Source organism: Rhinolophus sinicus, linkage group LG13 (genome assembly GCF_036562045.2).
Source record: "Rhinolophus sinicus isolate RSC01 linkage group LG13, ASM3656204v1, whole genome shotgun sequence".
Taxonomy (NCBI): domain Eukaryota; kingdom Metazoa; phylum Chordata; class Mammalia; order Chiroptera; family Rhinolophidae; genus Rhinolophus; species Rhinolophus sinicus.
The window spans coordinates 12223900-12237966 of record NC_133762.1 but is presented as its reverse complement, the minus strand read 5'-3'; the positions used below and the strand labels follow the sequence as shown (position 1 = coordinate 12237966).

Sequence of the window (14067 nt, the reverse complement as noted above, 5' to 3'; positions counted from 1 at the left end):
CATTGCCACTGACTCAACCTGCCCTGAAGCACTCCTTCCTCTGATCTCTCTGTTTTCTGACATAACAGATGACCTTATTGTTCAAGCCACTTCAAGTTGTGGTTTCTGTTCCTTGAGGCTGAGGGTTTCCTGATACAGATCTAGAGGAGTCTTGGCAATTTCAATAGCCTTTTCTGCAGAAATCTTCTGTACACAAGATAAATTTTGCTACTACATCAGAGTTCCATTTTTCTAATGACATTTTAGGTGACAGATATGTTTCTAGATTTTAATTGAAATTCAACCAGGCATAGCGCTCCCAGTGCAACCAATCCACCAGAGGTTACAGAAGTGCAGACACTGTCTCCTCCAGGCGGCATGTGGACATCCCCATATCACCTGTCCTGGTGCCAAGTTTGAATTGGTAATGACTGCCAAGATGCAACTCAATTTCAGAAATGTTAGGATGTGAGAAAACGCAAGTCTTAGAACTGAGGAAACATTTTCTGATGTGGCGAGATGGAAGTTTCTGCTGTTTTGGGGGCAGACAAGGGTGGCTTGGAAATGGAAAACAGATATGAGAAAAGAAGGGATTCTGAGCTGAGGACGGATTGTCTGGTACCCGGTTTGGGGACTTCTAAAACATAAGGAGAGGCCATCGTGAGGATGTGCGTTTGTTCTCTGGGTATGTTCCATGTACCACGCTGTCATTTTGTACCTACAATAAAATACCATACTGTCCCACATCCATAGTTCTGTTAGAGCAAAGACAGTTTTCATTCCTTTTTCAGTAACTTTTACCAAAAACCCCTGTGGAGTGTCTATGCCAGGTCTTGGGCCAAGGCAAAGAGACATGAATAAGACATACTCCCTTCAAGGAGCTCACAGTTTAGTGGGTGAAATGGACAAGTAAACAATTACATACATGGCACATGTACATAATAGTATGTATATGCTTGTATATCATAGTGTGATGGTCTGAAAGTTTGTGGCTCCTGAAAATTCATATATGGAAATCCTAACCCCCAAGGTGATGGCATTAGGAGGTGGAGCCTCTGGGAGTGATTGGGTCATGAGGGTGGGACCTTCCTGATTAGGAAGAGTGTCTTTGTAAGAGACCCTAGAAAGCTGGCTCCCTTCCATCCTTTGAGGACACAGTGAAAAGACAGCTGTGTGGGAGGAAGTGGGCCTTCATCTGACACTGAGTCTGCCGGCACCATGATCTTGGACTTCCAGCCCCCAGAACGGTGAGAAATAGACAGTTGATGTTTATCAGCCACCCAGTCTGGAGTATTTTGTTATAACAGCCCAAATGGAGCAAGACACATACGTTGGAAGGGGAATCTACAAGACATTGAGTGTACTTACTGGCCGCCTTCTGTACACCTTTTTTTTTTTTTCAATGGCATGTGTTACAGGGACGAGAGGGAGACCAGCACAGAGGCTTTGCAGTGGCCCAGGCCAGGGACAGTGGTGGCGTGGTGGCAAGGCTGGGGAGGTTTACAGAGAAATTTGACTGGAAGCTACTGTGGAGGGCAAATCGGGGCTTGGTGTTAGAAGTGAGATGACAGGAGTCTAGGATGGCTTGAGTGCTGGGGACACCTGGGTAGCACCTGCCCAGGTAGATGCAGGATGAAACCTCTGCAAGGTTCCCACTGGCCTTTTGCCCACAGAATAACCTCCCCAATTGGAGAGGTGGGTTAAGAGCTCTATAGGAACCCCCACTCCCAGTGGCCTTTCTTAGGGGCAGTGGCCCACCCAGGAACTCGAGGCTGGTGGCAGTGGAGCCCACCCATGGATCCCATGCCCTTTCCAGACTGGGGGCTTACAAGCCCGAGCGGTGAGCCAGGACTTGTCAGGGTCTGCTCTGCAGGAAGGCCGCTCCAGGGGACAGAACCCCCCCCTTCGCCCCCCCCTTGCCCCGTCCTGCTCTCTTCCTGGCCTAAATAGGAGCTCCCTGGTGGCTTCAGGTATCCAGCCCCTGGGTCACCCAGGGTCTGGGGCAGAGAAGGGGCACAGCAATGACTGCCTAGTGTGAGTGCCAAGGGTGCAGCCAGAGTCCCAACCACTTGGGGAGAATTGGACCCCCATCCCAACCCTGAAAGTCGTGGCGGATGGAATCTTCAGCTTTAGAAGGGGACGTGAAATCAGTGGAGAAGAGGGGGATGGAGGCTTCCTGGGGTCTGGATGGAGAGCTCTGCTTAGCTTTGAGGGGGCGTGGCGAGTGCAGCTAGAGGGGGCGGTGCAGTAGCAGGAGGAAAGGTCTACACCTAAAGGAAGGAAGGAAGGAAGGAAGGAAGGAGGGAGGGAGGGAGGGAGGGAAGGAGGGAAGGAAGGAAGGAAGGAAGGAAGGAAGGAAGGAAGGAAGGAAGGAAGGAAGGAAGGAAGGAAGGAAGGAAGGAAGGAAGGAAGGAAGGAAGGAAGGAAGGAAGGAAGGGTAACTTAGCTTTTAGTCTAGTTATTAAGTCTCAGGGTTGGAAAATCCACCCTCCCCTTGCGGAGCCAAAATGGTCCCTAGTTAATTTCCATCTTCTCCCGTGTTAACAACTTGCCATTATGAGACGTAGGTGCCCGGCCCGTGGGCAGATGGGCTTCGGCCCCGTGAATTGTGGCCACAGAATTCCATAAGCCTGCGCTACTGTCAGCGCGCGGCGGTGCCACACCTCGGCGGGGCTGGGGGTGGAAACCAGGAACACGTGGCCCCGCCCCCAGGCAAGGCCCCGCCCCTCGTGGCCCCGCCCCTCCTAGGTCCCCGAGAGCCCGAGCGGGCGGAGTTGCGGGGGAGGGGCGGGATTATTTAGGGGGCGGGGGTCCTGGTGACGGCATCTGAGCGCGCCGCTCTGAGGCAGGGAGGCTGGCTGCCGGACCTGGGGGCTACCCTGGTACCGCAGCAGGTGAGTGTGGGCCCGGGGCGGGTGGAGGGTGGAGGGCGAGGGCTGGGCGCGTGGGCTGGGTGTGGGAGGCGCGCTCGCCCCGTCCTGAGCAGGCCTGGGCTTGGTGGCCCTGGAAACCCGCACGGCTTTGGCGTCCCGGCCCGGCACGAGGAGCCCCCACCATTGCTTACTAGCCTCCGGGAGGCCCCTCCCTGGGCAAGCGGGAGCTCCCCTTTCCCTAGGTCCGGGGCATGAGGCGGACATCCCGGGCCTGGTCTGGAGGAGAGAGCGCTGCTGCTGTGAGGGTCGGGTGTGCATTTGTGACTACTTTCCCAAACTTTCTCGAAGTTCCCGCCTCCGGCTCCTGACGTCCTCCCCGCGCGGGACCGCACCGGTGGAGGTGTCTGGGCGCCTTCTGGGCGCGCAGAAGCAGGGACCGCGAGGGCCTGAGAAAGCTCTGGGTCAGCGGGGCAGGAACCGCTGTGTCCCCAGGGCCCGGCACTCAGCAGGGCCTGGATGCTTCAATTAAACCGTTATACGTGCTGACAGAAAATGTACTCAAGCGTTGCTGAGAAATGGTAGGCGGTTGCGTCCGGTGCAAACATCATAGAGGCAGTTACACACATCTGGACAGGACAGCCTACTACACACTAGGTTCTGGGACAGCCGAGGCTACAAACCTGCACAGCCTGTGAGGGCACAAAACAGGAGGGGACTAAATCAAGCACAGGAGAAAATGGTTAAATCAAGAGACGGAATAAACGCTGTGTGTGAGGCTGCTGCGTGTAATACGGCGTGCTGTCTCACAGCCAAGCCTCATAAGTAGAAAGACTACACTCTAAGGGTTGATAGGATAGTAAGTACATAAACCAGGCACAGTTTATGAGCGTTATCAAGTAGTATGTATTGTGCATAACTGCATGTGCAGTGCTTTTGTACGACTGGCAGGGCAGGAGGCTTGTGTCTACCATCACCACTAAGGTCTCCCAATAAAACCAATTATAATCTTTTTGCTGATGGAGGGGCTTGCCTTCAGTTTGTAAGAAACAAACAAACCAAAAAAACACCTGTGAAGCGCCATAAAGCCAAGCACAGTAAATGAGGTTTTTTTGGTGAAAAATACAGTGGGCCCCAGGGAAAGGGGCGGTGAGGCCTGGGGTAAGAGAGGGATGAAGACTGGGAAGGTTCCTTGGATAAACATTAGTCCTCTCTGTTGGGCAGCTACTAAGCGTCAGGCCTGAGCGGGCACTGGAGGTACAGCACCAAGGGGACAGGTGCGTCCCTGCCTCCCAGCTCCCAGTCTGGGAGGGGCAGGGAGACCAACAGGTAATCTGGCAATTGTAACAGTGATCAATGGTTGATGGGAGCGGCCTGGGAGGAGGGTGTGTGTGGGGGAGGGTGGGGGAGGTGCTGTCTGGCTCCCTGAAGGAGGTGGAGCCAGTCTCACCTTGGAGGAGGAGGAGGCAGCTTGGACAACTGTATGTTGCAGGCAGAGAAAGGTGAGGAAAGGTGGGGTACATGTGATTAGTCCAGGTTATGCAGGGCTTGTTAGTCCCCCTGTTAAGGTTTAGACTCTCAAGGGCAGTGGGGGGCCTTTTTGGGGAGGAGTTTAAGTAGGGAATTTGGATGTCGTTTGCATTTTTAAAAAATGGCCTTGGTTGCTGTGTCCAAGGGTCAGGGAGACAGACCAGTGAGGGGCTGGTAGAGGTCATCCTCTGAAGACGTCACTGGCCAGGACCAGGGCTTGGGCATAAAATGGGGAGAAACAGGTGAACTTGAGAAATTCAGTAGCCTACCCTTAGCTGCGGTTTTAGACACCCATGGTTAACTGTGGTCTGGAACTATTAATAGAAAATTCCAGAAATAAACGGCTGGTAAGTTTGAACCTGTGCGTCGTTCTGAGTATCGTGATGAAATCTCACGATGTTTTTGGCCGTCTTGGATGTGAGTCAGTTTGAAAAACAACCCAATACCTGTGAAGTGCAGTAAAGCAAAGTAATAAGCAAGGTAAACCTGTGGTGAAAATCAAGTGCATGCAAGCTGTGGGTGCTTCCTGCATAGATGGTCATGGTACCATGTTTCCCTGAAAATAAGGCCGGCTCTCATATTAATTTTTGCTCCAAAAGATGCATTAGGGCTTATGTTCAGGGAAGGTGATCCTGAAAAATCCTGCTAGGGTTTGTTTTCCAGTGAGGTCTTATTTTGGGGGAAACACGGTATCAGCGCTTGTGTTCATGTGAGGCTTATTTTACCTAATAAGCCCCAAAGTGCAAGAGTAATGATGCTGGCAATATAGGAAGCCGTGAGGTGCTTCCTTTAAGTGAAAAGGTGAAAGTTCTGGACTTAATCAGGAAAGAAAAATATCATATGCTTAGGTTGGAAGAGCTGCAGTAAGAACGAGCCTTCTGTGAAATTGCGAAGAAGGAAAACAATTCATGCTAGTTTTGCTGTCGCACCTCAACCTGCAAGAGTTAACGGCCATAGTGTGTGGTAAGTGCTAGTTAAGATGGAAAAGCCATTTCATGTGTGGGTGGAAGGTATGAATGGAAAGTGTGTTCTGAGTGGCCAGTGGGTTGCTCCCAGAAAGCCTTGAGCCTCTATGAGGACTTCAGCAAGGGCTCCCCCAAAATGAGTGACCACGTTCACATAACTTTTACTACAGTAGGTTGTTGTAATTCTATTTTACTAGGTATTGTTAATCTCTTGCTGTGCCTAGTTTATAAATTAAACTTGACTACAGGAATGTATGCATAGGAAAAAACATAATGTATATAGGGCTTGGTTCTATCTGTGGTTTCAGGCGTCCACTGGGGATCTTGGAATGTATCCCCTGCATGTAAGAGGGGGACTGCTATACTTAGGGGATAAAATTAACAGGATTTGGCAGTGGGAGCTTGATCTCGAAGGATCTGTTGACTGTTTTGAAGGTGGGGCAGGGGGAATGATGTAACAAGCAGAGATTGGTCTCTGCCTCAGTGGGTGTTAGGGAAAGGAGTTTCGTGTGTGTGTGTGAGTGTGTGTGTGTGTGTGTGTGTGTGTGTGTCTTCATCTTCTAGGAGATGGGGTCACAATGAAAGGGAGCCGCTGGAAAACAAGCCCTTGGATGTTAAGTGAGTGAGTTAGGGCCTTAGTTTGCCAGTGACGAGAGCCAAGAAATGTTACTGTGTAGGGCAGTTTCGTGGTGCTGGCAGCCTTTGAGCACCAGGCTGGGGCCCGAAGGTGTGCGGAACTTTGGCCAGCCCCACTGTCTGTCCAAGGTCAGGAGCTGTGGGATCTGGCTCCAGGTCCCCTGTAGGGTGAGTCCAGTCTCTGGAGTGCAGGTGCTGAGGGCAGGAACTCTTCCTCTCTCCACAGGGCCTGGAGCAGCCCTCTGTCCACATGGGCCTGGAGTCCCAGAGGCTGCCAGGGGCCGAGGAGGCCCCGGTGAGGGTGGCCCTGCGAGTCCGCCCACTGCTGCCCAAGGAGCTGCTGCACGGGCACCAGAGCTGTCTGCGGGTGGAGCCGGGGCAGGGCCGTGTCACCCTGGGCCGAGACCGCCACTTTGGCTTCCATGTGGTGCTGGACGAGGACGCCGGGCAGGAGGCTGTGTACCAGGCCTGTGTGCAGCCGCTGCTGGAGGCTTTCTTCGAGGGCTTCAATGCCACCGTGTTTGCCTACGGTCAGACAGGCTCCGGGAAGACATACACCATGGGGGAGGCCAGTGTGGGTGAGTGACCCCGCTTGGGCCCCATGCCCCTGTTGAGGGGCCTCAGTGGCTCCTGAATTTCTGCCCAGCCCTCTCGCTGCCATTCCCTGTTGAAGGTGGGGTGGCTGGGGGAGGGGGAGCAGGTTTCTGGAACAGATCCGGAGCCTGGGGTGGGACCAGCCATGTCAGTGGGCTGGGCAGGGCAGGAAGGAAGGGTCCTGGGAGTCGAGGATGGCCTTCTCAGCGCCATAGAGATGGGACCACGCTGGCTGGTTCTGGGGACCTTGGGGAGGAAGGGCTTGGGAACTTGGTTTGTCTCTGGACGTGGTCGGGGATGGCTGTTGAGGGTCAGGACACCAAGTTGGAGTCGTTCGAATGGGGACTGTCCTGCAAGAGGCGCCCTGGTGGCTGCATAGCAGGGCAGGTGCACTGAGGTTTGGGAGAGGCACTTTGTGACAGTTGAAGGGATTCCCCGTTTTACGGAGTGTGAAGGCTTTCTCTTAGATTATAAAAGTGTACTTGTTTGTCAAGGACAATTAGGGAAATACAGAAAAGCACATGCACAAAATAAAATTTACTTGATCATTTCCTTTCAGAAATCACTCACCCTGTTACTGATTCAGTTTCTTTCTCTTTGTAAATTACACTTTTTTTAAAAAAAGAGATTACTTTGTACCCATTCTTTTGTGTCCTTTATGTTTTCTTAACAATATCTCCTGGGCATTTCTCTATATCATTAAATATTCTTCAATCTGATTTTGTAATGGCGGCTGGACATTCCATTGTGAATATAAGGTAATTTATTTAACCTTATCCCCTATTGGATCTTAGGATTGGGCACTTGGGATATTTGCTTTTTTCTATTTTTGAAGTTAGGAGGAAGAGTGCTGCTCTGAACATCCTCTTATTACTTCTTTGGGATAAATTTAGGAGGTCCTTTAGATAACTAAGTGTAGACTATAGTAATGAGCTCCCTGTCTTGGGGAGTAATCAAGCCAAGGGTATCTGACAATCTGGCAGGAAAGTAGTGGAGGGGATGCTTACATCATGAAAGGCATTAGTTGACCCATGAGAGTTTGTTTCCAACTCTGAAATTCTGTGGTTCTGCCTGACCCCCCGGAGCATGACCTGGCCCAGGCTGCCTAGCCCATCCCGGCCTCTGCTGCTGCCTTCTCCACACGAGCCCCATCCGGATGCTGGCAGGAGCCTCAGGGCCTTGGGTGTCCAGCTGAAGGCACGGTGGTATCTCCCCAGCCTCCCTTCACGAGGACGAGCAGGGCATCATCCCACGGGCCATGGCCGAGGCCTTCAAGCTCATTGACGAGAACGATCTGCTTGACTGTCTGCTGCACGTGTCCTACCTGGAAGTGTACAAGGAGGAGTTCCGGGACCTGCTGGAGGTGGGCACTGCCAGCCGTGACATCCAGCTGCGGGAGGACGACCGTGGGAACGTTGGTGAGGAAATCCTGGGTCCTCCACTGACTGGAAGCTTCATCTGCTTACCTGGCTGGGAGGGACACCTCCTAACTGGGAAACCCCGGGAGGTTTTGCTTTGGTGTCCCGTCTCCACTGACGGTGGTGTATTTCTTCAGCCCCCAGAGTGAGAGGCATTGAGGTGGGCGTGGGGGAAGCTGGAGCCCCTCCAGCCCAGACCAGGAGGGGCAGGACCTGGGGAAGGGGCAGCGGAGGCAGGAAGAGCTGTGGAGGGCAGGTCGCAGGCTGTCCCTGCCCCTGTGTGCCCGCAGTGCTGTGTGGGGTGAAGGAGGTGGACGTGGAGGGCCTGGACGAGGTGCTGAGCGTCCTGGAGATGGGCAACGCCGCGCGGCACACGGGAGCCACACACCTCAACCGCCTGTCCAGCCGCTCACACACTGTGTTCACCGTGACCCTGGAGCAGCGGGGACGCACCCCCAGCCGCCTGCCCCGCCCCGCCGCGGCGCAGCTGCTCGTGTCCAAGTTCCACTTTGTGGACCTGGCGGGCTCAGAGAGGGTGCTCAAGACGGGCAGCTCGGGCGAGCGCCTCAAGGAGAGCATCCAGATCAACAGCAGCCTGCTGGCTCTGGGCAACGTCATCAGCGCCCTGGGCGACCCGCAGCGCCGGGGCAGCCACATCCCTTACCGGGACTCCAAGATCACGCGGTGAGCCACTCGTCCGCTCGGTGTGGCTGGGGGGGCGGGCAGTAGGGGATGGGGCCCCCTCCGGCGTCTGGGGTGCGCAGCCGAGCATTCCGAAGAGCGGGCCTTGTGTGGGGTCCCTGACGCACCGGCCTGGCGTCCTCAGGATCCTCAAAGACTCGCTGGGCGGCAACTCCAAGACGGTGATGATCGCCTGCGTCAGCCCCTCCTCCTCGGACTTCGACGAGACCCTCAACACCCTCAACTACGCCAGCCGCGCCCAGAACATCCGCAACCGCGCCACCATCAACTGGCGGCCGGAGGCCGAGCGGGTGCCCGAGGAGGCGGCCGGCGCGCGGGGTCCTCCTCGGCACCGCTCGGAGACGCGCATCATCCACCGTGGCCGGCGCCCCCCGGGCCCCGCCGCCCCTGCCACGGCGGCTGCCCGCCTGGGCGCCGAATGCGCGCGCTACCGGGCCCGCACCGACGCTGCCTACAGCCTCCTGCGCGAGCTGCAGGCCCAGCCCGGGCTGCCTGGCGCCGCCGCCCGCAAGGTGCGCGACTGGCTGTGCGCTGTCGAGGGCGAGCGCAGCGCGCTGAGCTCCGCGTCTGGGCCCGACAGCGGCATCGAGAGCGCCTCCGCCGCGGAGGAGCAGGCCACGCAGGGGCCCGGCGGCAGAAAGGTGGCCAGGGGCCAGGTGGGCCCTGGGAGCAGCGGGCAGGGGAAGGGAGATCATCTTTGGGTAGCCAGCCGTGCCTCTGCCCCCTGTCCGTTAGCAGAGCGCTCTAGGGATTCAGAGGCACTTCTGCTGATGACCGAGGTCACTTTTGGTAACGTCACCCAGCCTCAGGGTCTCTAAAATAGGGGTGACAGTGGCACTGATGTCTGCCTCCTGGGGTTGGTGTAAGGGTGAAGGTGTAAGACGCACGCAGCGCACTGGTGAAGGCGCAGTGAGTTGTTCGTAATAATAGTGATGTTAATAAAAATGATGAGAGATGGCCCAAACGGCTTGCAGAGGGACCCACAGTGCAGCTGGGGTTTGGGGCGCCCACTGCAGTCAGGGCTTGGAGCAGAGTAACAAGTAGGGCTAGGGGATCCCCTGGCAGGGCAGAGAGAGGGCCCCGGGGTACCAGGGACGGGCAGGTTTGTCGTGCCAGCTCCGGGTGCTGAAGCCTCTCTCCCTGCCCCGGTAGGAAGATGATGGGGCACTGCTGGCCCTGCAGAATCAGGTGGCGCGGCTGGAGGAAGAGAACCGAGACTTCCTAGCTGCACTGGAGGATGCCATGGAGCAGTACAAGCTGCAGGTGGGGCCGCCCTTTCCACGGTGGGGAGAAGGCTTCCTTGAGGAGGTGAAAGTGAGCTGAGCTTTCCTGGAGTGAGAAGAAATTAGCCGCTCGCATTCTGGCAGGGTGGGTAGAGATGGGGGCATGCACAAATGAGCAAAAGTGTGGAGGTGAGGAACAATGATGCGGGTGGCTGTGCACGATGGTCACGAGTGGGTGGGGAAGTGGGACTCGAGGGGCGGCAGGATGGGGCAGTTGGAGTCAGACCCTTTTGTCTCAAGATAACTGAGCCAGCAGTGTTCCTGGCGCCCTCTGGTGGCAGTGATGGGTATGGACATGGAGGACGGAGTGAGTGATCGGAGGCGGCCGGGTGGTGTGAGAGCTTGAGCCTGAACTAGTACAGTTTGTGTGTGGGTGTGGGTGGGCAAGAGGCGGTCAGAGGTATTTGGCGGTCCTCAGTTTTAGCCCAGAGCAAGCGGGTGTCCCCAGACCTCTTCTTCAGTCTCCTGCACTTCTGCCTGTCAGCATCCCTGCAGCACCCCCTCCCCCAGCCGAGTCCCCCAGCAGCCCCTGGACCATGTCTTGCAGAGCGACCGTCTGCGTGAGCAGCAGGAGGAGATGGCCGAGCTGCGGCTACGACTAGAGATGGTGCGGCCTGGCTGGGGTGCCCCAGGGCTCCTGCAGGGCCTGCCTCCTGGGTCCTTTGTGCCCCGGCCTCACACAGCCCCCCTGGGGGGCACCCACACCCATGTGCTGAGCATGATGCCCCCTGCCTGTCTTCCTGGAAATGAAGTTGGCCCTGAGAAGTGGGGAGAGGTGAGGAAGCGGCGATGCTGGGCATCTGCTGGGCCAGTTGGACTGGGTGGGCTCAGGCAGGGGCAGGGTGATACTGGAGAATGTCTCTCACCCCATGCTTTCATGGGACCAGCAGTGAGGTGCCCCTGTTTGTGTCACTACAGGAAGGGCCAAGGTTTGTGTGACTCTGGTAGGGTCTCTCAGATATGTGGTGCCATTGGGAAGCCCCAGGGCAGCTAGAGGTTGTTTGGGGGTTACAGAGGGGCTTCTGGCTTCTAGCATTGGAAGGGAAGCTTGCATACTTCCAGAGATGGGAAGTTCATCACCTCTGAGGCCTCCCTCTCTGTGTTTGGGTGCCTGTCTTTGCAAGTTTACTTTTCCATGAGCCCTAAGTTCCCTGAGTCTGGTCTCTTAGTTCTGCCACATAGGGCCTTTTGGACAAAGGCTGCTCCTGCATCTGCCTGAAAGCACTGGGTCATCTCAGCTCTCGAGTCCTGAGGGACTGAGGAGAGGGAGGCCATGGGTTTGCCAGAAGTCTTATGAAGTCACCACTCTGGCCGGGTGTTGTTAGCAAGATGTGACTTGGGTGCAGGTGACCTGTGTACGAGGTCGGATAATTAAGTTCGCAAACTCATCCTAGAAAAAGTGCTATATACCTCACTGCCAAATATCACTACGGTCACCTTCGAAATACTCCCCTTGGGAAGCTATGCACCAACACCAGCGCCTAGTCCACCCTTCAAAGCAATTTTGGAACTCTTTTTCTGGAATGGCCATCAGAGCTGTCATCGTATTACCTTTGATGTCCTGAATGTCATCAAAATGTCTTCTTTTCAGTATTTATCTTCAGGTAAAGAAAAGTCACTGGGGGCCAGATCAGGTGAGCAATAACTGTTCCAATGCAGTTATTTGTTTACTGGCTAAAAACTCCCTCACAGACAGTGCCGTGTGAGCTGGTGCATTGTCGTGATGCAAGAGCCATGAATTGTTGGCGAAAAGTTCAGGTCGTCTAACTTTTTCCTGCAGCCTTTTCAGCTCTTCCAAATAATAAACTTGGTTAACTGTCCAGTTGGTGTAAATTCATAATGAATAATCCCTCTGATATCAGAAAAGGTTAGCAACAGCGTTGCAACAAGTTCACGAACTTAATTGTCAGACCAGACCTCGTACAAGATAGAAAGAGCAGATGGTCAGCTGACAGTACCAGGTACTGTGGGAGCCAGGGAGGGAGAAATGGGGGGAGGGAGGAGGCTCCTGCTCCGATGTGAGCTTGGAAAGGCGTCCGTGGGGTCACTTGAGGTAGGTCTCAAAGGTAAGGCAGGGCTTGAGGCAGAGGTGTGAGGCGGAGGGGAATGGCTGATGGAGGCGGCCCTGGAGGCTTTCTGTCCTGAGCCCTGACACTCCCCTAGCAGGTGCCAAATGGCCGGGAGACCGGAGCTAAGTTGCTGGAGGAGGTAGACAGGCTGGAAAGTGGCTCTTCTGCTGCATCGGAGGAGGGGGAGGAAGGGGAGGAGGAGCCGCCACCCCCACGGACCCTGCACCTGCGTAGGTGAGTAGGACCCACTGCTGACCTCACGGACCAAGTCAGGGCCTGGCTGGGAGGACCCGGGGTCTCGGTGCCCTCACCTACATCGCCCTGGCCGACCCTTGAAGGAGAGCAGACAGGAACTGTGGGCCCTGAACCAAGTACTTGGGGTAGGTGTACCGTGGAGTGGGCCAGGCTTCCTGCTTCTCAGTCTCCAAGGTGGTCCTCGCTGCCCACGGCTGCCCTGTACCCTCTAAGCATGGCTCCTGGCCTTGGGTTCTGCTGGGCTGACACCCCAGGGCTCCACTGACCCTGAGGGGGTGGAAGGTCGGTGGTGGCCTGTCTCTCTCCCTCCGGTCCAGGAGGTGGCTGGGCTGGGGGCAGGTACAGACTCCTGCGTCTGCCCTCTAGAAACGGGATCAGCAAGTGGAGCCAGAGGGAGGAGGCCAGCCCAGGGAGTCCGCCCGGCAGGAAGGACCCGGAACTTGGCCTTGACGAGCTGGGTGCAGCCATCCTGGAGCCCAGAGGTGGGCTTGGTGGGAGGGATACAGAGGGCCCCGGCTCCTCATCCCCTCCGTGGTCCCGGACCAGCTATCCTGGACACTGCACCCTCACCCCTGCCTGCCCCTGCCCAGGACCTGCCCCTCCCCTTACCCCCTGTGCCTCCCCCACTGTTGGCTGGGGCAGCAGACTTGACAGTGGGTCTTATACAGCGGTCCGTGAGAGCAAGGCCCAGGCTCGGCCCCGCCAGGTCCCCGCTGCCTCCGAGTGGCGGCTGGCCCAAGCCCAGCAGAAGATCCGGGAGCTGGCCATCAACATCCGCGTGAAGGAGGAGCTCATTGGGGAGCTGGTCCGCACAGGTGAGGCGTGGGCACTGGGGCGGCCCCCACCCGAGGCTGGGTTTGGAGCAGGGGCCAGACGGCCTTGGTTTGATGCCCAGCTCAGCCTCTTCCATTTGTGTGATCCTAAAAGCAGGTCGGATAACCACTTTGTGCCTCAGCTTTCTCATCCCTAAAATGGGGATAAGTAATGGTACCTGCTTCCCAGGGTTGTGAGGATGGAATGAGTTACTTCAGGTAAAGTGCTTAGAGTAGCTCTCAGGAAGCATTACCTGTTATTACTTACCCAGTGCCTGCTGTGTTAGGACTGAATCTCTCAGTCCTGGGGAACACATAGGGCCCCCAAATCATGCTACGTTTACTACTGGTCATACATGTGATGGAGTAGGGGGTGATTTTAAGTGGGGGGACCCATTGAACCTTTTTAGCAATAGTTACAAATTTAGTATAAAATGCAGTGTGAAAAATTTCAAACAGAAAATAAGACTAGTACAGTGGGTCTCCGTATACCCATCACCAAGATTAGCAGTTACCAAGTTTCTCCCACGTTTTATTCCTCTTTTCATTGCTGAAATACATATATACTGGGAGTGTCAAAAAAAAAAAAAAATGTCTACAAGTGGATGCTTTGGTCAGCGTTGCTCAAGCAGTAGTTCGCCGTCATCAGAAGTGTCTGGACGCTGATGGGAACCACTTTGAGCCCCTCTTGTAATTGTAGAAATCAAATGTGACTTGTAATCATCTTTTGTTATCGGCGTGTATTGAGTATTACAATTTTAATAGTTTTTTTTCCTTTCTTTCTTAAAATGTGTTGTTGTGTGGGGCGGCCTGCCGGGTCTCAGCTCCCGCTCCCCACATAAGAATGCAGGATATGGTGAGGCCAAAAAGGAACACCCACGGAGCCATAGGTAGGGGAGTCATACCACTATATTCTCGCTGGTGGCTGGGTTGGAGAAACAGGAAACAGGAGCC

The 14067-nt window shown here is 55.3% G+C and overlaps 1 protein-coding gene across 1 annotated transcript; it reads left to right on the top strand.

The window, feature by feature from the left end:
• The first annotated feature begins 2736 nt into the window (after nucleotides 1–2736).
• On the top strand, nucleotides 2737–13271 carry KIF7 (kinesin family member 7). Its single transcript, XM_074318066.1, has 11 exons — nucleotides 2737–2873; nucleotides 5228–5342; nucleotides 6207–6558; nucleotides 7792–7992; nucleotides 8283–8676; nucleotides 8819–9350; nucleotides 9847–9957; nucleotides 10525–10752; nucleotides 12144–12280; nucleotides 12668–12783; nucleotides 12970–13271. Exons 3-11 carry the CDS (start codon nucleotides 6231–6233, stop codon nucleotides 13269–13271), a joined length of 2349 nt encoding a protein of 782 aa, XP_074174167.1. The 5' UTR covers nucleotides 2737–2873; nucleotides 5228–5342; nucleotides 6207–6230.
• Nucleotides 13272–14067: the final 796 nt, after the last annotated feature.

What these genes read in the sequence shown, in the direction of transcription:
- KIF7 (XM_074318066.1), top strand. Translation starts at nt 6,231, where the DNA reads ATGGGCCTGGAGTCCCAGAGGCTGCCAGGGGCCGAGGAGGCCCCGGTG. An exon ending in GAAAGGTGGCCAGGGGCCAG is followed by an intron (nt 9,351 to 9,846) that starts GTGGGCCCTGGG and finishes CTGCCCCGGTAG; the next exon opens with GAAGATGATGGGGCACTGCT. An exon ending in GCCCTGAGAAGTGGGGAGAG is followed by an intron (nt 10,753 to 12,143) that starts GTGAGGAAGCGG and finishes CTCCCCTAGCAG; the next exon opens with GTGCCAAATGGCCGGGAGAC.